At 38.7% G+C, this 26507-nt stretch overlaps 1 protein-coding gene across 3 annotated transcripts in view; it reads right to left on the bottom strand.

Annotated features, from left to right (window-relative positions):
- Positions 1–26507, bottom strand: part of LOC149253542 (diacylglycerol kinase 7-like) — a 410992-nt gene that overhangs the window by 153491 nt on the left and 230994 nt on the right. For all 3 annotated transcript variants that reach the window (XR_016267102.1, XM_089459953.1, XM_089459952.1), the window contains exon 7: positions 22201–22283. Coding sequence is in view for 2 of the 3 variants with exons in the window: in XM_089459953.1 (XP_089316079.1) it covers positions 22201–22283 (83 nt within the window). In the remaining variant the exon portion in view is untranslated. The remainder of the gene's footprint in view (positions 1–22200; positions 22284–26507) is intronic.

Genomic DNA, 26507 nt, shown 5'->3' with positions numbered 1-26507 from the left:
CTGTAGTGACATATTTTGCAGTGTCTAGGTTACCTGTTTAGCACTTGTAGTCTGAGTGGAAGAAGCAATGTTGCAGGAAGCGCCCCCCCCCCCCCCGGTTCCAAGGCCCGAAGCGCGTCCCGTGCGGATTTGTCCAGGAAGCGTCCCCAGAAGCGCGCTTCCACCTATTTTGGATGCTTCCTGGAAATTTCCGAAGCTTTCCTTTGAAACGCACTTCCGAATCTCCGAAGCGCGCTTCATACGGCGCTTCGGTCGTACGAAGCGTGGCGCTTCAGAGGGTGAAGTGTACGCTTCCCATACGGTTCCGTACAATTCCCGTGGGTCCACCTTGGGTTAGGTGAGGAATGAAGGCAAAAAATATTAAAAAAATATAAATATAGCAGATGCTCCCTCATGGTAATGTTAAATTCTTAAAGTAAAAGTGGCATTCTCCTTTTTTTTTCATTTTCATCCTTTTACTTAAATTTTTAACATTACCATGAAATGACTCAGGATGTTTGAGAGTGGTTCCAGCCTCATTGGACTTCATATGGAGAAAATAGAATTTCATATCCTATTCCAAATTCAGCAGACTTAACAGTTTTCAGGAATTCAGGATCAATGGGATTGTGGCATTTCATTAAATTATATCAAGTATGAAGGTATGCGATTAGCATTTAATCAAGAGCACCAAGACCTATATGTACCCTAGTGTTGGTGGTGTTAATTTTTGAACTCCTTTGTCACGCCCTTAGCAAAAAATTACCTTTCAATCAAGTCAAAATCATCGATCAAGCATGTTAAGCTTTTTCTACCATATTTTAAGTCTTGAATTAGGTAGCTTGATCAAAATTGGGCAATGTTGACTAATATCCCTAGACAATCGAGGTAGAGGCAAAGGCTAGACAATCTAGATTCTAGATGGTTGATGCATCTAAATGGTTGATGCTTGAATAATTAATCATTAATGTACAATGGATGCTATATCTATCTTGATTTATGCAAAAATATGCATGTTTTCATGTCTTCTACAAATAATTTGGTATTTGGGATGTTTGTTTTGAGTATAAATGCAAAAAAATATAAATATATATATATAGCAGACGCTTCGCTTCCTAGATTTTTGGAAAATGACGCTTCCGCGTCCTCGCTTCCAAAAAACGTCCCCGCTTCGTCCCTGCTTCGTGCAACATTGGGAAGAAGTAGTTGCAGTGGTTGCTCCTGTTGATGGAAGCTGGGAAATAGGTACGGCATCCAGGGGACAATGGCCATCTTCAGACTGTCTTCCTTCTCCTTTATCATTTTCTCCAACTCTACCTCCATCTGCCTAATCTGTACATTTTGTTCTATGATTAATTTCATCATATCTGCTTTCTGTGCTTCCCCTTCTTCAATATCTTTGGTCATTGGATCTTCTGTGGCTGGCAGCTTGAGCTACTTCCTCAATGCTGCAATGTCTAGGTTTTTCTTTTTAACAATCTCCTCAGCAGCATTGACATCTTTAGGGTCATACCCTATCTTAATCACCAAGTCTTCCAAAGACTTGATCCTGTTATCTTTGGCCAAGGAGGACACTTTCTCCATCTTCAACTGTGACTAGACATTTGCAAAAGAAACCTACAATTTAGATAAGGACATTGCAGTGTTAGTTAGAGTGGAGGATATCATTTCACCAATTTGCTTGTGCATCTCCATTTGATCAATGGGATGTATGTCCTTTGTGCTGAATTCAAAGGTGGTGCTCTTGTAGTCTGCTGTTGATTTTGGTTGTGGAATCTGGGCCTCAAGAAAGGCCATTTGCATTTTGCCATGTTCTGTATCAAACGCTGATAGCAACCTACTCTATGAGCTGGAGGTCTACTTCCAGAATTGGTTATAAGTGTTGTTTATCAGAATTTCATTCTTGAGCTTTATCTCCCTATACCTATCAAAAATTGTCTTTTCTTTTTCTATTTGGGCAGTTTGTTATTCCAGCTTAGTCTCCTTATGACCTTGTGAAGATGAAGGTTCAGAAGGATATGTAGTGAATTTGGTAGTTACAGGTAGTGAATCTGTGATGATGATGGCTGCCTGCTCTTCAGTTTCTTTGTCCACTTCTGCTCTGGGAGTTACCTTTGCTCTCTTTCTATAACTGATTCTGAATTCTCTAGCTTCACTTCCAGTGGTAGATGATGATCCTTCCTCCCTCTGTCTTTTGCTTGATTTTTCCTGAGGAACAGGAGTCTGCAAACTAGAAGTAGAAACAAGTTGTTCTTTAGCTTCCTGCAAGGTATTTTCTGACCACTCCAGCTGATTGGCATATTGCTCTATGTTTGGCCTTGAAGTATGAATGTAAGGAGTGTTTTTGTTCTCCACTCTGAGCTTTGAAATGATGCCACAGGGGTCATAAGACCATGTAAATCTCAAACTGAACTTCATTTCTTTAAGTATTCTATCTGCCTCCTCACCTGTTGTCCTTGTGTTGCACACAAATGGGCCCACCTGTGTCTTTATTCTGAATTGTGCCTTCTTCTTGGCCACTACAAAGTGAATGTCATCTGAGTTCAGCATCTGCCTGATATACTCCAGTGCAAAGATCCTCATTGGGAGGTATTTGGGGAGTTTATATGGGGCCAATTCACAACTGTATACCCTAATTTCTGTGTAATTTTGGTATAGGTACCAATCTCCAGTCTGCTTGGTCTGACAAATGTAAGATTCTCTTGATCTCCTCACTGATTCTGGGTTGTACTGCACTGTTCAGAATGTTCATGGCTGGATGAACAAAGTCTTCAATAAACTGCTTATAACTGAATTCTTGTTGTTCTCTCATGACCAATGAGGTCCAAAGATCATTGGCTGCTGGTTTCCTGCATCATCCAGCTTCTGCAATGCAAAACTGAACTTGTCTGCCTGATAGTAGAGGAACATATAAATCAAAATTGAGGTGTAATTGAACACCTGTTCTGTTGGAAACTTTATGAACTGTTCATGGATATTATCAGCCAAAAATTGACTGAAGTTGAACACCAAGGAGGGCTTGCTGTCTATGGAAAATATAGAAAGGAATCCTAAAATGGGCTCATCTACCCACTAATCAGAATCATAGCCTAAAATGTGAGAAATCATGGAAATAATCTACTTGGCATGATCAGGGAAAATGGAAGAAGGATATGGAGGATTCTTTTTGGGTAATTGGGCATTCTCTGGCAAGAAAATCTCAAAAATTTTGGCTCTGGTGGCAAATTCCAGCTTTTGATAAAGCTGGGTGAGGGATTCTAGGGAGAAAGGGGCAACATTTTCCATAGTGGGGGCTAGCATCATTTGGTCAATGGAGTGCGCTGTGATAGTAAAAAGAATGTCACCTATAGGAGCAATAACGGCTCTTTGAGCAAGGATATAACAAGCTTGACATATTCTGGTAAATTCTGGGGCTTGGAATGTCAAGGGGAAAATATAATGGGGGAGGTTTGACTCCCAGAGCCCAATCTCATCGGTTTTATCTATGTGCTTATCCTCTAACTAGCAATACAACTCCAGAAAATCGCAGTCACATAGAGTTTCACTTATTCTGTAATCCCTATCAGCTAAAGGTACATGATCTAAATCTAAAGAAGGGGGAATTAAAGGATTAATAGGTTTATCTTGAGTTTTAGTTCTAGGAGGCATGACTGTAAAATTCTGAATACAAGATGAATTTGCAAAGGAGCTTACCGAACACAACAAGATGACAGTTTGTCAGGTGAAAATGAGAGGAAATGTCAGTGTATGTCGTAATCTGGCCGCGGAAATGCTCTGATAGAGATTGTTGTGGGAAACTGTGAGTAACAGAAACAACAGAAGTGAAAAGGGGTGAGAATGACAGGCTCAAAGGCATTTAAAAACTACAACGAATGTCCCATTGGAAATGGCGCGGGACTGTTAGGCTGAACGGTTACCCGAGAGAAATCGAAATAAATGAAGAATGGTTGTTTTGGCTGGGAACGCATTTAATTGGTCCAATGGTCATGCCATGTGGCGGGCGGAGAGTGGTGGAGAAAAAGTGATGGGGGTGTGGCAGGATGGATGAGGGAAAGCGGTTTCTGGAGGGGGTAGCGGGCAGTTAACGGTTTTAGTTGGGGGGGGTGCAAAATCACCAGAGGGCGACACGTAAGGGATGGGGCCCGACAGGGGAAACTGCTTTCCAGACCCCCCTGGCAGTAGAGACAGAATGGAAAGGGGGGCCGAAAAAGGACGAGGTCCATGGATGAAGTGGGGGATCAAATCCCGAGGGCGCAGAGTGGGATGTACTTTAGCCTTAATATGACAAACAAGATTTTTGGCCACTTGCGCTTTTGATATTTGCCTTCCCGACTTAGGATAAGGGAAAATGACACAAATGAAAAATGTCAACCATAGCGCACATATTTACCCTTTTGAACTTAGGGTAAGGGATAAATAATGAAACGTATAAAAAACTTTATCCCATCATACAAATTATGACCTTTTCCTGCTATCCTCAAAACTTAGGATAAAATTTATATATGCAAATATTTACCAAATCACCTAATCTACCTACCCTTAGTTAGACTAGCATTTTTATTTTTGTCTTTAGGGTGCACTTAGACTAGAAAACCCATTTTTATTTCTTTTATGCATAATGAAAAACTACCTAACCTATCCCTTATTTCTCCTATTGATCCAGATTAAACAATTGGATCAATATCATTTTCTACCTAACTAATGATTTACCCAGATTAAATTGTTGGGTAAACCTTTATTCTCTATCTTAATTTATAGAAATTTAAAGGAGTTTAATCATGATTAGACTGTATGATTAAACTTAAAGCTAGTGATTGTGGCATTTTGAACAAGCTGCACACAACTTTATTTTACAGGAATGAAGCAAAAACTATTTATGAGTAGTGGCATTTAGACTTGCAACACTTTCAGTATTATTCTTTTTGACTTTTCTTTCTTTTGGTGGGGTTCAATCTTTTCTTCTTTTTCAATATTCTTGTTTTTCTCTTTATTTTTCTTCTTTATACCCTATTTTCATTTTTTATTCTATTTTCATTTTTATTTGGAAATCATTGGCAGATTGACAAGTATTTACAAACTGAGATTCCTGAGATACAATGCTCAATTACCTTGAGATCCTATAAATTATAGGACCCTAACATCTGTGAGATGTCAAGACAGAGTATTTTGTGTATAGCTGAGTGTGAATTTACTATGTGATCACAGAGATTATCATTAACGCGACCATGGGTGTGTTCCTTCCATGTATTGAGATCTTTATAACTATGTCGAGACTTAATCTCCTTCCTTGTATCGAGAATGTGTCTCCCTATGCCCATCCAGAAGTTACATGAATGTATGCGAAGATCCAAGTTCGGTGTCCACAAGATATTAGAGGAATCTGAGTTGCGTTGAGATTACAGTGACTACATTTAGTTTGTCATCCACGATTACAGTGATTGTGTTTTGCGTTGAGACTGTGATCATAGAAATGTCGAGATAGTGTTTCCTCCTTTCACCGAGACAGAGTATCCATCGAATGCTGAGATGCTATACTTCGTTGTAATCACCGAGACTTATAGAGGAGTTCGAGTTCTTTTCTTTCAACGCTGATCTTTAGTCGTATATATATAGTGATCATGTCTTCCATATCAAGCCGACATTATAGTAGATCGTTGTGACACCAATTTTGAGCCGACTTGACATCTGTAAATGCTTTGAGGCCGACATGACTGTCTTTCTCATCGTTTTCGCAGGCAGACTTCTTTGGAGGATGGTGCTTGTCTTGGAGGGATACTTGACACTAGGTTGACCCATGTACATTACATAAATGCTCAAGAAGAGCTCTTTAACATGATTTTGACTCTTTGACTTTCCTAGACCTATGGAATGAGCAAGAAACTCATTCATATAATTTACAAAAATAATATTTATTTGTCTTGACAAGTACAAAGATCAAAATTACATTGACAAATACCAAACTAGTTACACTTTTCTTCAACACATGAAAAGAGTTAACTCGTAGTTGAAGAGGGACAAGTGTAGATGTGAGTGGAGTGGTAGGAAACCACACCTCGCTCTTCTCCAGTAGAACTCCAAGTCAAAGCCCACCAAAAAGTTGACTCGCCAAGGCAATTCGAATTTCCTTCATTAAATGTGTTTTTCCCTTATGGTCCCCTCCAAAAATTTGAATTTTTTGGAGCACATGTATTTTCCTTGATTTGATGAGTCCACATCACCTTGGGACTTCACCTTAACTCCTCCATGTTTTCCACCTCATTTTCACATCATTTAGCATGTGTGGATATTTATTTTTCTCCATTTATTTAATTGTTGGCTTAATTTATTGCCACTTTTTCCACTAAACTTAGGAAAAGTGGGTTTTGAGGGTCCAAAACACATTTTTAACCCCTCAAAGTGTGTCTTAATAGAAAGTTGACGGTGAGAGGTGAAATTTTTATTACTCATACCCCATACAACTTCTCTAGACATCACCTGTTACATTTCAAATACAAATTTTATTCCAATTTCTGCCCTGCGGATATTTTAAAAAATTAAAAAATGACCCCCTAGACCTAACCAAATTCCACGAAATTTTACAAGTGATCTAGTATGGTAATATACAATGACTCTAGACACTAGGACTCACCCAAGCCTCACCATCAAGTCATACTCCGGCTTTGGGGTATGTTTGGAGGGAAAATTCAATTAGTTATTAAGTCCTTGTAGGGAGATGATAATTAACCAAGTGAAAAACACCTCCCAAAGTAATACTCACTTGATGACAAGGTCCCAAGCTACCTAGGCCTGTTACATGACTCAAACTCATCATACTAGCATCACTTTACATCATCCCCATAGGGCTTGTGGAATATGGGTACAATAGAAAATGATAAGAAGAAGTAGAGTTGAAAAACTTTGGTAATATGATGATCTCTGATGGTACAAGCATCATTTGGCACATCCTTGGGCATGGAGTCTTCAGATAATCTTTAGGTGCCACTCTAGTGGTCAACAAATCGGTCCACTTGGCCATGACACCTTTTCCCTTCTGTTACCATACATATTTATACTAACACCTATTGATTGAGAGGTTGACCTTTGAACTGTCACTTGTCCTTGAACGCAAGAAGCACCTAATAGGGTTCACCGTCAGTCACCTCTATCAAGGTAGGGAACACCTTTATGGGATTTGGTCTAGTTGGATATCGAAAGGTGATCCTTGTTTGAAGTATTAACATGCCCTTAACATTCAAGTTTGGTTCACTAAAATCTATATATGATCTTAGTCTTTGACGCATGTTTTCTTTCATTTCAGTGCATGTTGATTTTTCAAGTGGTCCATTGCAGCCTAGGCCTTGAGGGCACCCACTAGACTAGTACCCAGGCCTTTCAAGGAGATATATGGCTTAGCAAATCCAGCATTGAGAGTGTTGAGGCTCGTAACAAGAGTAGATTTTACATGTCTAAAAGCACCTCTAGGACCCAAGACGTTGGTCCATTTTGACCTAGCATAGAGGATTTCTTCATCATGACACATAGAACCCAACATGCCCCTAGGTTGGCCTTGACAGAACCTGTTGAGTAGGGCTTGATTCAGAGCCCAAATAAGGATGGTCTCCCATTGATAGACTTATGAGCGCTAGTTACACTTGGAGAAGCTCTAATGTTGGAGAAAGAGCACCTCATTTTAACAGTTGGAGATCCATGGAGCCCACAAGATGGCACCCCAGCTAAACTTGGGACCCTATAGGAGGATTTGAAGTGGATTTGAGGGCATTTCCCCAGAATTTTGGATGATCTAGAAACTCTGACACATTTTCACACATCATCACACTTTGGCATGGCATTTGGAGCCCAAAAAGGGAATGACGTCAATATTATTGGAGGCCATTGTTGCAACTTATTTTTACCCTTGTAATATCTTGTAATTTTTCCTTTATTTTCAAAAAAAAAAATAATAATAATAATAATATATATATATATATATATAGATATATATATAGATATAAATATATATATATATATATAGAGAGAGAGAGAGAGAGAGAGAAAATAGAAAAATAGAAAAAGAAATAAATGAATGAAAAGAAAAGAGAAATAAAAGAAAAAAACAAAAGAAAGAAAGAATAAAAAAACGATAAAAAATGCCGCTTCATTTTTATATTTTTATTATTTTATTTTTATAAATCCTTGCCATTTTAAAAGGATTATTTATATGTAATAAATTGATTTGATCAGAATTGTCAAATAGCATTTAAAAATTGTTTACTTCTGAACAGACGAGATCGGGCCCGCCCAGATCAACGGCCTCCGATCATTCGCTGGACCACCTGCGTTGTCGACAGTTAATGGGCAGGTGGGGGTCTGCAAAGTGGTTTTCCTAATCCCACCTTCGAGTGCATGGTAGCCATGCATCCATTGCAGTACACCCTTGCCAAAAACCATATACCACTTCCTCCCTCGTGCCTGTCCCCCCGCCCGCAAACCACCATTCTACCACTCTTCCCTCCGCTATTCCTCCCGCCAATTTTGCCTATCGCAAAACCTCTACTACGTTTGACCATCGCCACATCCCCAATAAATTTATCAAAGAACCGTTATGCATTAATTTCCTCGCCAACGTTCAAGATATTCAATTCTGTCGCGCCATTTATCGTTACCCATTTTCACCCATTATCAGCATTTGATTAAAAGCCTATCCCTTTGCAAAATACATTCTTTGTTGCATTTTCCTTATAGTCAAGATTTCTAGCTCGAATCTGCAAGTGAACGCCAACAATTTTCCAGCTTACGATCATCCTATTTCCGGGTAACTGTTCTACTAATCCCCAACAATTATGTTTTCCTTAATGGCTTCTCATAAAGGAAAATCCAAAGTATTTGTTGACAGTCCAATGCTTCCTTCTGTAATAAATTTAGATGAATTACCTTTAGTTGACACTCAATTTAAAATTGTAGAGACCAATTGTGAGTTCGACCTCTATGAACTACACAATTGGGCCTTTCAAAAATACTAGGATGCTAGTGATGAATTTTCATTCTAGGAATCCCTATTACCTCAATTTGTCTTCCCTCAAACCTACCATTTTCCAGATTTCATTGCCTGGTGTAAAGCTCACTATCTCCCAAGTCAGAGAGTTATCATTGCTCAAAACAATGAAACCTTGTTTTATGTAACCCCTGAGTCAATTTTCCAAGCCCTTCAATTGAATTCTCAAGAATCCCTACATCTGTTTTCTACTGATGCATTAATGGAGATTTACCAAAAACTTTCCTTTTCTGAAAGAGCTCATATTTTTTAATCTTTTATGCCTGAGAATTCTGAATTACCCAGGACCAATCCTCCCTATTCTGCTTCCATGTTCCCTGAGATGTCTAGGCAGGTCATTTCTTTAGTTTCTTGTCTATTAGGATACCCCAGTGACCAATGGGTCGATGAAGTAATTTTAGGATTTTTATCAGTCTTTTCCTCTGGTAAAAAGCCTTCAGTTATGTTCAATTACAGTCAGTTCCTTTCAGACATTATTCATGAGCAGTTTTTGAAGTTCAGTGTTGAAGGCTCTTTCAAGAACCAATCAGGTTTGGTCTATTTGTTTCTATATCATCAGTCAGAGAGATTTAAGTTTCCTTTGCAGAAGTTGGATATTACAGGAAGCCCACAGTTAGTTATTCATTGGACTTCACTAGTGAGAAAGACTTCTAAAGAGTTCTCCTTTAGTGATTTTGTCAATCAATTCTTGTATGTAGAAAATTGTTTATTAAACAGTGATGTTGTTCCTAGGATTTCTACTGAAATTAAAAGAATTTTACATCTTAGTGAATAGTTAAAGGTTGGAGACTGGTATTTATACCAGAATTTTACAGAAATTAGGATTTATGGATGTGAGCTACAACCATACAAGTTTCCTATCTTCCTCCCAATGAGAATTTTTGCTCTTGAATATATTAGACAAATGATGAATGTAGATGATGTTCATTTTGTTTCTAGAAAACAAAAAGCTCAATTTAAATTGAAAGCACAGGTTGGCCCATTCATAGCCAACACAAGAGTTGCAGAGAGAGAGGTAGATAATTTATTGAAACAGATGAAGTTCAAGTTGAGTTTCAGTTGGTCTTATGACCCACTGGAGATTATATCGTAAGCCAAAATTGCACAAAAATCAGTACCTTATGTTCATGTGGCTAAACCAAAGATTGAGCAATTTGCCAATAAAGAAGAATGGGAGGAAAACACTTTACAGGAAGTCGAGGAAGCAATATCCAGTCAGACAGTGTTAGAGACTCCAAAGACCATAGAGAAAGAATTAAAAAGGCCAAGGGAAACTCAGTCACCATCAGGATCAGATTTACAACAAACAACTTTCAAGGTCATGAAAAGAAGAAAGACAACAACTAATGAGGAAGAAGAATCCTTAGAAGTTCATACTTCTGAAGGTCCTTCTACAATTTTTCTTACGGGAGAATCACCATTTTCACTGCAGAAAATTGAAGAAACTATAATAGCTTCTCCTTCTCCTTATTCTCCTTCTTCAAAGCAACAAAGAATTTTTCAAAATTTCTAGAAATAAAAAAGAATGAAACATTGAAGACTTTCACATATGCAGAATTTTGGAAATAGTCTTCTACAACGCATACTAAACTACTTTCAGCCAGTGTTACTTGGGAGCGGTAGCGAAAGCGAGAAGCAGGAGCGAAAACGGGTGCGAGAGCGACATTTTCAGAAGCTCCCAATTTGGGAGAGAATCCTTGAGCGTTTTATATATATATCTATATATATATATATATATATATATATATATTAATTATAATTTGATACATATATGTCAACAAAAACATGTAGAATGATGAATTAGATATAAAAAACAAAAAAAACATAGATTGATCATTGAACCATATAACAACAATCATCTAGAAGTTATAATCTTCATCAACCACGTCCACAAGTTAGTAACATACAACATATTGAGTCTCATGAATCATGATTCATCAATCTTAAAGTTTCAACTTCAAGCTTTCAAAATTGAAAATTCAATATATAACATTTATCATCATTGATCACCAAAGTTGTACTTGTAAGCTAAGTTTAACCATTACAACAAATAATATCTAACATGAAATGAAATGTTATAAAATGAAATGAAATGAAACAACTTTCATGAAGCATCATATTCATAATTCATTACCAATGAGTTATAATTGCCAACTTCAAACTTAAATTGTCATATATTGTTTACAAAAAATATCATAATAAATATGAAAGAGTCAATAGTTATGAAAACTACTAGAAACTAGAAAAGACAAGTAAATCTATTATCTACTACTTCATGTGGCCCTTGCCACGAGAAATGTCTAATTTCTGAGCAGGTCGTGGTGGTCTTCTAGGAGTCTCCTCCCGCACAGACCCACGACTAGAACCAGAAGGCACATGCCCTCCACGTGAGGGTGTAGATGGAGGCGGTGACAGCAAAGGAACAAGACTCGGAACTCGAGCACTGCTATTGGATGGTGGAGGTGGCATGGTTGTTGCTTCATCTTCCTCTCTCATAAGTTCTGCTTCTAGTTCTTCAAGATGTATAGTGCCATCCTCCAAATTATCATCCTCTGGGTGGTTGTCCCAAATTTTATATGTTGGATCCTCATAAGCCCGATCACAGTAATGACTCAACAACCTCAAGTTGTAGTGCACATAAACCAAGCTTTCTGCCTGGTATTCATTGAGTTTGCTTCTTCTCACATTATGTATGAAGTTGTAGGTGCTCCAACACCTCTTTGCAGAAAAAGTATTTACAACCTATGAGAGAAATTTTTTTGCCAATTTTGGCAAAAGTCCTTGGCCACTATATGCTTCCCACCATGTGAGAGCATCAAATCTGTCTCTATATTCCATTACATGGAAGGAACCAAACAAACCAGTGCAACTGAAGTATCTGCCTAATTCAAGACGCAGACTAGCACATTCCTCCTTGTCGATATCAACATGTCTAATGCTTGCAAATATCCTGTAGATACCTCTTCATCTATATGGAGTTTGACCCTAACCCCACCCCCTAGTGCAGGTTGGTCCAACCAAGATGTAGAGTAGTATTTTGGCATAAGGATATACGCCAAGGCATGTAGTGGAACATTAAGTTTATCCCACCATGTACACACACAAATGTGAATCAGTGTATACAAGTTGGGATCATCTTTATGAACAATATATTTTATTTGCCCCAACATGGTATCCATCTGCTCATACACCTCCCCAATCACTGGTTTATCTATATCTGCAAGCCGAATCATGTGATAAATGGGCTTGGCAAATTCCAATACTTGCCTCACACGTGCCCAAAACATACCATCAAGAGCGGTCTCCTCCACCTGTTCAAAACCTTTCCTATCGACTACATTTGTAGCCCTTTTCTTTAATACCTGCCAGTGTGGACTTGATACCATGCTAGCCAATGACTCTCTTACCCTCAAAACGCGCCTGAACGTGAGGTAATAGCTACCAAATCTAGTCCTCGCAATCTTCAACAACTCCAATCTTGAGTGATTGCGAAAAAGGCCATAGGTATTGCTATGATTTGTAATAAATTTTATCATTTCTTTGCCTCTCTTGTACAAATCACCAATCCATTTGTATTGTTGTTTTTTGTTCTTAACAATATCATGCATCAAAAGCTTCATTGTGTGAACCAAACACCCAGACCAAAATATGTTGGAGTATTTATCCTCAATAATTGCTCTTGTTGCCTTACAATTAGGATCATTATCAATGATGACTTGGATGACATTGTATGGCCCAATACTTTCAATTGTTTCAAGTAATGGTTTTGCAATGTTGATGTCGGTCTTGAACTTGTCTGACTAATCATATGCTGAAAGAAAGATGTCACCACTTAGAGACACAGCAAGAACACTTATCAATGGCTCACCTTTTACATTTGTCCATCCATCAGATATAATGGACACCCCATGGTCAGTCCAAGAATTTGTTATTCTACTCAAAGAATGTGATATTTTTTCCTTTTCATGATCAAGTCCAATGGTTCTAGCCTCGTCATACCCAAGGCTCTTGTATCCTTTAGGGGCATCATTTATGGCAAAAACCATTTCATGCCAATAAGGTGAGTGAAGAACATTGAATGGTATCCCACATGCATAGAGAAACCTGTAAACTTTTGAATCCACATCATTCCTACACCCTTCATTAAGGAAATCTAATATGGTTCTACACCTTAAACTTGGTGACCCTGTGCCTCCATATCCACTGCCATGGGAGGATGCTGAAGGAGTTCTTTGTGCATGTGATTGTGAGCTTGGTTCAAAGAAACCCTTTGAGTTTTTAGATTTGTATTGGGCTTTCTCCTCTTCCCTTATGTATTTGGCTCTATCTGCTGCTGACACACCTGTACAAGTTTTTATTCCTATTTGTTTATCTCCATCCCATGGCCTTCTCCTGCAAAGGTGCTTTCTGGCACGGGTGTATGAACCTGTGTAATTATTGTTGCAATGGGGGCAATGAAATTTAGTGGTTCCACCCCCTTTCCCTGCTTCAGGCCTATTAACATATTTCCGCAATGGGGTTTGGTCTTGTTTAGTTTTTTGAGCTAACTCATGTTCACTATCCTCCAGGTCCTCCTCACCAAGGTACTCCTCTCTGGGGTTTTCATCAAATCCACTATAACCCACTTCTTCATCCCTTTCTTCATTTTCAAACCTCCTTTTTCTACTCTCCAACACCATAATAACCAAAAAAGGAACCAAGAAGAAGAAAATGCCAAGAAATATAACCATGATGTTTGAAATTTGAAGTTTTGAATCTACAAAAAAATGGAATGGGAATGGGAATGGGAATGGGAAATAGAGAAAAAAAATTACTTATTTATTTAGGAATGAACATTAAAAAAAATTGCTAGAATAGAGTGTAGAGCCTACCTCTTTGGCCTCCAATCTCCCCTTGCAAGCTCTTGCAAGCTCTTCAATCTCCCCTTGGATGCCTCTCCTTGCTCCTTGCTCTCTCTTTCTCTCTTGCTCTCTCACTCTCTTGCTCTCTCTCTCACTCTCTCTCTCAAATGTAAAATGAAATGAATATGAGGGAGAGGGTTTATTTATATTAACCCCCTCCCCTCCCTTCCCTCCCTCCCTCCCTTTATTTTCCTCGCTGTCGGATTTTTTTTCCCAGCCGGCCATTGCATTTTTTTTCTTCTCTTGCAGGTGTCGCTCACTGCCGTCAGGAGCGATTTTTTCAACCCGGGAGTGATCAGGAGCGATCACTCCCCGACCGCTCCCAGGTTGGAAAAATCGCTCCCAGAGCGACGGGAGCTGTTAGTTCTGCTATATAACATTGATTCTATGAAAGCTGGAGGTAAACTTGGTCCTTGGTTGTGCTCTAAGAAGGATTATAATGGTTGCCCTCACCTTCTCCCTTTACCTCTCGCACCCTCCTTTCATCACCATTTCCTTCGCTTTTTGTTAAAAATCATATAAAACCCATTGTTCCTAAGCTCCAAGCGCTTAAACCCATACCCTTGTGAACCTGCACCCATACGATAGCGCGCCTTCACAAACTTTGCACCTGTAGCTTCCGCCGTCGATCTCCATTCCCTGATCTGATGGCTCCTGTCGCAGTAACTCATGTGATCAAACCTCCACCGTCCGATCATCTCCACCGCGATCGGATGGTGTCCACTCTCACCGCACCCGCGAAGTAATGGCACGTTAACGCGCGACGGAGAGCAGTTTCCTCTCTCCGCCGCTGCCACGCGTCACGCGCCGAGTGGGATCGCACACCATTGTACTTTTACCACCCAACTATCAATGGTGGTGCGAGCAATACCACTTACCTCCCGGTCCTCCGTCCTCGCCCGATAACGTCCGCGCGTTTCCACCGCCCGACGACTGTTGGATCTGCCTGCTGGAGATCCAACGGCCTACGATCATCCCGCTCCCGCTTCTTCTGATACCCCCGCCAAATCATCCCCGCCGTCTATCCGTCCGATCCGACGGCCAATCTTACTCCTTCCCCCTACTCATCCACCTGCTATGTAGTCCGCGTCTCTTAACTATTCCGTGCTCCCGAAGGACGAAGGTGACCAGTTTTTAGTACCATTTGCAGTTGTTCCTCAACCACCATATTTAACTGACAGTATGGTCAAGGAGGAAAAGGACAGCGCCCGAGCAAGTGAATGCATTTAACAGTTATAGGACTTCATTCCATACGACACTCCAGCCACCTGAGAGGACAGCAAAGTGCAGGAAAAGATCAGATTTACCCACTGAAGCAAGCAAGTGCACCAGACACTCCATCAAGCAGTTAAAGCGGTTGGTGGTCAGATTATGACCTCTCCATACCTAGAATGGCCGAGTACCTTCGTAATGAAACTCTATATATACCCAGAAACAAGATGTAATCAGGGTTGATGGTTGTTATTTTGATGTAAGGTTCAACTTCTGGAGACTGTAACTATTTTGATACTTGCAGCGTCTTGTCTTCATTTTCAGCTAATACAAGCTTCTTTTGCTGTCAATTGCTCACTTTCCACAGGCTGTGCCTGATATGCTGTTTTCCTGAACTCTTGATGTTTAGCATTAGAGGAAGCTGTCATCCTATCTCTGTGTTAAAGTCTTGTATGTATCAGTGAATGAGTTATTCGGGTTTCTTTTCACCGAGTTCCAGAGAGTTGTCATCCTGTCTGTACATTAGGGAATTAGATTTGCAGACCTCTTTACTAGTTGCAGCCAGCCATCACATGATCTTGTGCATCTGCTGGTGTGGTTAGGATTCTTCGTATTCACCCAATCCTTGAACTGTGAGTAATTGTTGGTCTAAAGCCTTGTAGTCTGGGGGTGTTCACGCATGTTTGGGGTCGAGCAAAATAGAAGTGGTTATCTGGCTTGGACAAGCATCATTCCTTCCATTCAACCATTTGCAACAATAAGTTGAATTTGCAATGTTCTCGAGCATCTCCGAGTTACAACCTAGGAGAGTTTCTTGGGGTGATAACAAGAGCGACGCTCCCTAGTTTGAATTGGAAAATGGCAGGGAGCGTAAATTGTTTTTAGCGAGCACACTCCCGAAATCGCTCCCTTTTTGGGAGCAATTTTGGGAGCCATCGCTCCCCCCCAGAGCGTGGATTGGGAGCGGGATCGGGGGGGCGCTCCCCCGCAACACTGCTTTCAGCATTAGACAGTGAAAGGGGATAGTTCCAATTGGCATTTTTGGAACCAAAGGTCCCTGTACCTAAAACTGTTGAAGACTATAAAACTTCCTTGTTTTCCTTTGATACAAAACAGATTCATCCCATAGATCAGATTGATCTACACAAAGAAGCAGGGGAGATGATTTATACATCTTTGACAAGTTCTACCATGGAAGCTTCTAAGCTGTAAGCATCATTAAATAATATTCATTCTCAATTAAAGCTAGAAAAAATGTCTTCTCTAGCTAAGGATACTAGAATTAAGGGACTTGAAGACCTGGTTTTGAAATTAGGACTGGATCCTAAAGATGTAAAAGCAACAAAGAGATAATCAAAAATAGGAATGTTGATATCCAAGCATTAAGGAAACAGTTGAAGCTGCCAACAACTGAACATCCACAGGCTCAAGAAGTCAGTGAGTTAGAGAAGGAGAAAGAGAACATGCTTTGAATAATTATTGAGCAGAACATACAAATTCAGAAAATGGAAGCAGAAATGGAAAAATTGATTAAGGAAAGAGAGCTACAATGGGTACTTCTACAACAAGAACTTCTACAGCAGCAATGTCTACAGCAGAGGCACAGCCCACTGGTCAAAATTCAGCAGAGTAGTTGTCAAAAGCCATGGGAGATCTATCTTTGAAAGATATGGAAATTGAGAAGCTTAAAGTATAGCTTGAGAAGATTCAAGATAGTAAAATTAAAACCGATAATGCATATTTCGCTGAAATACAGAAAAATTACAAATTAACTAAGCAATTAGAAATCTATGAAAATGAATCATTGATTGCACAGACTTTATCTCAAGCCAAAGAGAAAATCTAGATTGATATTAATGCATCTTTGACTGAATTATGGCCATCAATTGAAATTATTTTTGAGCAAGAAGATTTATTGCAGAGGTCAAAGGCAGCAGTAACAGAGATTAAAGAAGATCTAGATCATAAACCAGGAGAAGCTACTAGGATAATCAAAGTCCTGCATTCCAAAACAAAGGAAGAACTTGAAGAATTTGGAAATGAAAACAAGATTGACGCAGTCATAGAGAAAAAAAAAAGTTTTAACAAAAATAAATCTAATGTTATAGTTGGAGAATAAATGTGATCAATTAGAAGTACAAATCAAGAAATTCCATAGAAAATTTAATGCTCTGTGCCAAAAAGGACTCCCAAATCTACGAGATTCTAGTGGCCAATTGATCCCACTAGAAAATTATCAGCACAGGTTACATGAGATAGCAGCAGATAAAACCAAATTTTCCAAAGTTAGAGGGATAATTACTGGCAAAGCTTTCATGGAGGGCCTAGAATATGATTTGTTTATTAAACATGAAATTCAACATTTATTTTTAACTAGGCCTACTTTTGAAAAGTATACAGAAGTTGATGAGTCATACAGGAAGTTAACCAAATTTTCTATCCCAGATGATAAAAGATGGGATAAATTACTTGAGCTCATCGAATAGAACAGAATGCAAAATTTCAGTGACCAAAAGGCAGAAAAATAGGAGAAGACAACAAAATAGCAGGGGCAGTAAACAGAAAATCCAATTTCCAGCAGCAGTCATCAAACAGCAGCCTCGAAATGTATGCTGAGTGTTCAAATCAGTTTAGAATAGCTATTTTTATGTTCTATTTTTGTAAATATCCAAATCAGTTTTGGATAATATTTCAGTTTGTAATAAATTTTGTTTTGAGATTCAGATATTTTGAGTTAGACTCTATAAATATTTTGTAATTCGAAGAAGACAAGGTTGAACCCTTGTGATGAATCAGTGACATGATTGTAATGTTCTAAGCTATTTCTGAAGATAATTGAAGGATTATGGATTCATTCTGAACAACTTGTGTATCTATGTGAGTTTGTCTTGTTATTCAATTATGTTTTTCATATTTATTTATGCACATGTTCAAGGTAACATAGGAGTTTGGGCAAGGCTAGATTGAATGTCAATCTCCCTGAAAGCCCCTACAAAGTTATAATTATTAAAATAGATTAATTAACTGAACAATTTGTCTTAGTTAATTCCTCTAAATCTTTTAATTGTTGCCTTCTGTCATCTCTTGGATATGTATTGTTTGGATGTAGAAAGCTTCTACACGCATCTACTGTATATGATAAATTAGATGTTCAATATGAATGTTTAACAATTATATACCTTCTTAATTTCTGTTTTTCAAATCAATTTAAAGATTAATTCTGTTAGGAATGAAAATCAACCCTTTAGTTTTCTCAGAAATACTTAGAATTTACAATTGTTTAAAGGTTTAATGCATTGGTCATCCAATTAAATCAAAACCTTACTTAGATGCTTTGGCACAGTTTCTCGGCCTAGAATTGTCTACAAAGATACAACAGCCACAATGCATGGTGGAGGCAAGACGAGATCATTTGATGGCAATGAAGCATGTGCTGAGGTACTTGCGAGGTATAGTGAACTTTAGGCTCAAATATATTGGAGTTGGTGGACTACAATTGCAGGCGTACACAGATTCTTATTGGATTGGGAGTGCTATGGACAAAAAATCCATGTATGGATGTTGTTTCATCTTGGGATCAGCCATGATCTCATGGTATAGCAAGAAGCAGTATAAAACGGCACTTAGATCAACAAAAGCGGAGTACATGGCTGCAAGTATGGCAAGTTGTGAGGCAATATGGCTTTGAAAGATGCTTAGAGGATTATTTGGACTGGATATTGGGCCAACAGTGATTCACTGTGATAATCAACGTTGCATTAAGCTCTCTTAGGATCCTATGTGTCTAATCAGTGAAGGCAAATTGGGATCAGATATCACTTAATCAAAGACAAAGTCCAGAGAGGTGATGTGGGAATGTAGTATATTTCCCCATAGGAGCAAGTGGCAAATATTCTCACTAAGCCTCTAGTGAAAGGGAAATTTGTGAAGTACATAGAGAAATTGGGGTTAGTGGAGAATCCCTTCCTTACGATGAGGGAGTGTTGAAGCTTATGGCAACTTCAGAAAGCCTTTGTCATAGGCTTGGTGTCTTAGCATGTAGAAGATGATTAATTGTCTCTTTAGGTGCTTGTTTGATGGAATAAGTGATTCATGTCTTCTTTCCTAACTCTAACTCAGGAAACATAGAATAATTAAAGTCAATTACTTATTGTAGACTATTAAGTCAATTTCAAGGATAAATAATTTATTTATTTAAGTGACTTAGAAATGACTCAATCGTTCATCTCCTAGATCTTCTAGAAGGGCGATTAGGGTTTGGAATTTGGGCTTAATGAAGATTATAAAATAAGCCTAAGGGAGAGGGGAAGACAAACAACAAGAGAAAGCAATTTGTTTATAGAGGAGGAGGTTCAACCAGACTGTAGCGTAGAGGACAAAGAGTGCAGGTGGATGTGACAGTGTTACCTGGAGGCCGAATTGCTTAAACGAGAATAAGGTTAATTTGTTGGAGAGGTTGATTTGCTATGGTCAAATTTCATGGGGCAAAAAGACCATGCAAGGGGAAGGTGCAAGGCCGAGTTGCTAGTGAAGATGTGGACCAAATTCGCCCAGTCGATTTCCTTTAGAGGTCGATTTCTAGTTGGCCATAATTCCTAAGGCCGAATTTTTCTAGTGGAGCCAAGTTGCAGGTTCTAGTGCATATTTCCTTGTAATTCTTTGTTGGTCGAAACCTTGATTTTCCTGAGAATAATTAATGGAGAATTGTTGTGCGTGTTTATTTGTTGTAATGCAAGATTGATCTCTCTCTGATTTTATTTCTGCTACATATCAATTTCTAGAGGTTAAAATACCAATGATTTTATTTTCAAACAATTCGAAAATTATTTAGTTAATAAAATAAATTGCTAGGAATACATAATTGTTGTGAGATAATAAATCTGGGCAGGTATTACGAGTTTTAACACATTTGAGGGTTGTAGCACACGGCACGTTTTTTGACTACAAGCCATTTTCCCTTTTATTTTGTGTCTTGCCCAGGACATCTTCATTTTATAATATTTGCATATGCATGACCTTGGAAATAATGTTTAAGGATTAATCTCTTTACTCATACATATTTAACACTACCATTTAAGACATTTGAATCCATAAATCTTTTGTTTAAGCCCATTAATATAATCAAATCCTAGCCACCTTCACTCCCTTTTACTGAAGCAATAGGTTTAGGATTTAGTCTAGAGAAAACTCTGTAATGTACGAAACCATCTTCTGAGACCTGCAAATGAGGGGCAAGGCTGGCGAAGTGACAGTGGGCAGCATTCCTGCTGTGTTCTTAGGTTTAACCCTTGGTGAGGTTGGGAATTTTCCTCTACGGATAATCCAAGAAATACCATGATGTAAGGATCATCTATTGAGATAAAGATATGGAATTTGGGTCAGTAGTGTGCCCATCCTGATGTCGCAATGTTTCCATTCTATACAACTTTTGTACTTCTTTCATATATTGGATATATATGCTTGCAGAAAAAAGACTAGATATATATTTCTTCCACTTCAGCTTAAAAGTTTATTGGTTCTTGAAATCAGTCCAAATAATTGTTGTTCTCCATTCATTTTCATTTTCTGTCTTTAATCAGCATTGCCAATTATATTAAAATCACGAAAATAAGGAGAACACTAGCAACTTTTTACGATATTTAAGATCCGTCATTACCATTCAATTTTATAAGCTTCATGTTCAATGTTTTCTTCATTTTAGTTATACCTAAGGTCTCCTACAAAATAGAAAACACAAAGAAATTATATAATAGAAAAGAAGTAGATACTCTCTCCTACACAAGTACTTTTCGCAAGTAAAGCACCAAGGGGCATAGAGGACCCTAGGAGCTTCAAGCACCAAGTACTATTCCCATCAATCTTCTCTTCTAACCCACAAGAGTGCTGAAATGTTATTGTCTAAAATACTATTTTGGGCATCAACAGAGCCTCCACATAATCAAGTATTTGATGAGGATAGTTGGTCAGTCCAAGGAGTTAACTTGAGATAATAAATCCAAAAGAACCAAAATTTAATGATGCTCACTGAATACATGCGGCCTTACAATTAATCCTCATAACGATATCCAAATAGCTCTAGCTAACCACCTCTACCTCTTAGGTATCCAACAACATAATTCTGACAAGTTCATTGATCTCCACACTCAGCTTCCTCGAGGATTGTCAAATCGCTAGTGTTTACTTTGTCTTTATAGTCTAACTTTTATCTTTTTGGCTTTCTTATACCATTCTTTATGAACAATTGATTGTGCAATCTCACTTTGTGTTTTAGCTTGCTTAGCTTAGTGGTTATAATCTTGGCTCTTGACATATGTTCTGAATGTTATTTTTACTGTCAGTAGCAAATGCAATTGTTGACTCTCTTGTGATAGACGACATTGTAAGTTGGACAGCATTGTTTTGTATTTTATCTAATTTAAAGAAAACAATCTCCCTTGCATGGTTTTGAATGGATGAATAGTTTTTCTTGCAAGCCAATGAATTTTACTCTCTAAATAATGACTTGATACTAATAATGTTTGTTCAAGGCAACAAAAAAAGACTCGTAAAAATGCAGGCATGCAAGATGAGACGGCATCCACTGTACACTCTCTATTGCCAGTAAAATATGCATAAGCATACAAAATTGTTAGATGAAGTGTTGCATGAGATTAGGGGGAATCAGGGGGGATCAAGCAAAGTGTTAGGTATAAGTGTCAAGTGAGATAACAAATGTCTACTAGAATAGAGTTACAAATACAAAATTTTACAATATCCACTTTTCTGCCTCAATAGTTGTCATCAACTAATCCTTCTGATTGGCTGTCTCAACAAGAAATTTTCAGCAAAAGGCTTGAAATTATTTATCATAGTCAAGACAATACAAGGCACTTAACGATAGTAAAGAAAAGAAAGACTATACTTGTTGAAAGCCTACAACACAAAAGATTCCCATCCCATTGTGTATCCACATTGGCTATAATTTTGACTCCCATTGACCAACTTGTGGTCACTCGTTAGACATTAATAAAATGATTGTATCTTATATTATCTAACAAACTAAATTACTGGAAGATAATTGAAGACTATTAAACATACTTTATTTGAAACCGGTCCCCGAGCAAGATATGGTCTCTTATTACGTAGATGATGAAATCCATATGCAACTTGAGCATCCATGCCTACAACATATAAATTACATTCAAGAAGATGCCAGCATTTTATCAAAATGGCATTTAGAAAAATGGCAATCCTATGAAAGTTTATCAAATATTTGGCTTCCTATCAACAAGCATTAATTTATAGATATTACATAAAACATAATACCAAAAGTCTTCAATAATAACCAAAAAAGTATAGAGCAACAACAACTCTGGGCATTTGACATTCTTACACATAAGTCAACATAATCAAAGCAGTTTCATAGCAATTGAAATCAATGAATCTCATTAAAGGGGGCATGTCATGTAGCCCTATAATTGCTCATCTCGCACCAACAAAACTGTTCTAACACCTAATAAACCAAATAAACAATAAATGTGGAAGCACATGTGGTACCCACTTAAGTAGTGAATACAGATTACATATTGTATTTGTCAACAACATTGAATGCAAGCATTGTTGAGAGGTTTAACTCAACCTCTAGGGTCATAAACATTTAATTTGATGTATACGAAGGAACATCAGTGCCTCATTTCATCACTATGTATCATCAAACTTATCCTCTACCATCTCAAACTAACACCATCCAAACGACTACCCACTAAGTCCACTCAAGCAGCCATATGTCTATCAGATGTTCTTCCCCTTAAACTTTGATGTTGGGACTCAGGAGAAATAGTTCATCAGCAAAACTCCAAGCACTCTCTGGGGCACATCATTAGGATGCACATCAATCACTTAACAATAATAAACAAAGGTAGGAATACCTCTCCCTCCTCAACTTCTACATGTATTGTCAGTGATGATGGTGATGTTGAGCTAGGACATTGTGCCTCTTACGGTTTTCCTCATTTACTTTACCTGGATCAGCATGCTGTCTCTTTGATCATTGTTTACATCTTCAAATTGGAAATTTTCATGAAAATATATCTTTTGTGTGCCATATGAAAAATATGATCTCTTTTTGAGTCACGGTGGAAGTTGAACTCCAACAACCATTCTTATTACAGTATTAAGAACAAAGCACCTTAAGGATGAATGACTTGTAATGTACCTAATCCAGTATATTGCTCTATTAAATATATCAATTTATAATATGGTCTATGAATAGAATAATATATTATGTAACAACTCTTCATCATGAGCATGTAAGATACTCCCTTGGAATATCAAAAAATTTTCCACAAGTTTTCTTGAGTATGTCACTGTGTCATATTGTCAAACAGTTTCCATGCCATTTGTTGTAGGTGAATTTTCTTGAATTTATTTAAATAAATGCACATAGTACAAGTAAATTCTCAAGAAACACTTCAGACCAGCAACATATAATTTATACAACACTCAGAAAATGGTACAGTCCTCTGCTATAAGCAACAATAGCAATATAACTTTGAGTTTATGGACTGATATAAAGGCTGTTCAAATATAATGAGTGTAGAGAAACCTACGTACGCTCTATTGAGAAATCTAGGGCATCGATAGTCAGGTGATTTCTCTGGCAGACACGAGGAAGGGTCGTGACAGATACCCATATTTAGCATATTGCTCCTCGGAGAACATCGCCCATATGCAGATAGGCCGATCCAAATGTTGGTACACTGGTGTGACAAAGCTTCTGGAGGCTTCAGGAATCCAGATTGACCATCTCCCTCCTCTTCAGTACTCCCTGAATGCTCCAAGCCACCTCCTCCCCAATCAACAAGAGCTGAATAAAATCATTAAGGAGGATATTTACAGACGATACATTCAAACTACATGGACCAATCCTCCCAATGGGCTGCGTCCAAAAATGGCCTTCTATGCGGAGCATTGCCTGGAGATCAGGGATAGGCTCATCATCAAACCCCAGTACACGTTCCAACATTGGATGCATGCCCTTAGAATCCCCCTTGGGCAGCTCAGAGTTGGGTCCCACAGACTCCGGATGGAGACAGATCACCACATCGATAGGGCAGATAGGATTTGCCAGCTCTGTCACTTACAGGAGATAGAGACATAGACAAACTTCATCTTCGGATGGCCTGCTTACTATGAGATTCGAGGTCGTTTCCATTGTCTCTTCAGGTCTTCTCAGACTTTGACCAGCTTCCTCAGATATGTTGATCAGAGATGCCTTGCACTTTATCTCCAGGAAGCCTTCAGACTTCGGGCCCGTTCTCTTCAGCCCCCCACCAGATCGGACACCACGCAGAAGATCACGGACTTCTTTAGGGCGCTACCATCAGTGTGGGGCACCAAAAGAACCATTGACCGACCCACAGACACTGAGACCAGATCAATGCGATCCCCGGGGGGCTGACCCACTAGACTGCACCAGCGCTCCAGGATTGGATCCACCCTTAGGAGGCGCCCTAGAACCTCTAGAAGACAACAGCGACAACCCAGTATGCCCACAGGACAGCAGACTTTGACAAGCTTCTCTCAGTTTTCTTCTCTCGACCTCGGATGTTAGGAGTAGGAACTAGGCAGGAGACTCCTTCCCCCATTTTTCCTTCTTCTTCTTCTCCTTCTCTGCTTCATCGCAGTGCTTTGTTTCGAAGCCGAGAGCTTCTAGCTTCTACATTTACATTTACTTAGATTATAGATGTATTTTCTGCTTTTTAAAAGAAATGTTAAAGGGGACCATTTGGTCCACCGGCTTGGCATGATGTAATCATTGTAACCGACAATCCCATTGATCTATTATGGTCATTTGTTGGACATTAATAAAATTATCTTATTATCTTATCTTATCTTATATACTTATGATAATTGCTTGTGATAGACTTTTTACTCTTTGATTACGATCTTCTCTTCTTGAGTTATTATTGTGTTCTTTTCATCAAGACAATTACCAAATCATGAACAATAAAGAGACAAGAGACACAGTGTATAGGCTTGTCAGCCAAGGCCAAAACCTTTCACTCTTTGAGAAGAAAACCCAAACGAAATTCTTCTTGTAGAACCTTCAATTGACGAGTACCGAGACCATGACAAAGACCCCTGACACTAGAGTCCTCCCAAGACCAAGTCACTATCCTCCTCTTCAATGTTGCTCTTCCTCTTCTTCTCATTGGCTTCCTTGAGATTCTCGGCCTCTTCTTGTAGGTCTGCAACCCTACAATAGAAGCACTAGATGACTTTCGCTCCTTGAATATTCTCTTTTAAGAGAGAGACTTGGTACACTTCTACTCGACTTCTTCTAGCGAAGTCTTCCACCCAAACAAGATCACCCCAATGTGACAGCAATCCATCGACCTCCTCTTGACAACTTCGGACCTGCAATTTCTCGCATGTGTAAGGGTAATCTGGCTCAAAAATAGTCCTCCAATGATGGCCCTTTCCTTCATTGTCTTCTCTTCCTCCTTTGTTCATCTAGAGGCTCTTTCTTAGTATGATTTTTGCACTTCTTCTTGGACTTCCTTCACCAAATTGCTTGTCTCCAAATGAGGCCGAGCATGGGTATACATAGTTGTTGGTTCATGATCATTAGAGTAGGCCGACTTCATCTTCTAGAATTATTCCTTCATTGTAGACCAACTTGTGTGAGGGCTAGCGACAAGGTCTTGGAGGGTTACTTAAAAAGACAAGTATGACTCTTTACAATGTGTAACATGCCTTCATTACATGACAATGACTCTTTTATACTGTTATATGACTAGATGACAATATCCCTAAGGGCTCTCAATGGGAGCCTTAACTAAAAATAAAATATCTTGCTCATGAAACCCATGATGCAAGCATTACAATAATTTTATTTTTCTTCTTCTTTGCATGTCTTACATAAAATCACAATTACATGTCATTATGAAGACCGAACCTAGCTACACTTTTCAACACTCCCTCTTAACTAGGGAGGTATTCATAATGGTACTTGGTCACTCTCAATCTGAAGAATTTCTCATAAGAAGAATCGGATTGGTAACCCATTTGTTTAGCATCATATCAACCAACATTGTTACATAGCAAGGCCTTGACTAACAACTCTATCTCTCCACAAGATCTGAGCTCAATGCTGGTGAGACAAATGCTTTATAGACACTCTCGTCATTGTCTCTCTCGGAACATACCCCACCTAGGTTCTTAGGGTGTGTTCCATCAAGACTATTCTCATCTTGTATGCCCAGTCCTCAAAAAATATCGGTCCTCTACGACTACTCTTATCTTGGATACCTTATCTTATCCTCAAATAGCATCGGATGCCAAATGATTACCCAATCCTCCATTTTGTCTTCCCAAGTGAAGACCAGAATGATTTGTCTATC

Source organism: Pinus tabuliformis, chromosome 7 (assembly GCF_031772625.1).
Source record: "Pinus tabuliformis cultivar Carrire ecotype Pingquan chromosome 7, CPIR1, whole genome shotgun sequence".
Lineage (NCBI taxonomy): Eukaryota > Viridiplantae > Streptophyta > Pinopsida > Pinales > Pinaceae > Pinus > Pinus tabuliformis.
This window is presented reverse-complemented; position numbering and strand designations above follow the sequence as displayed.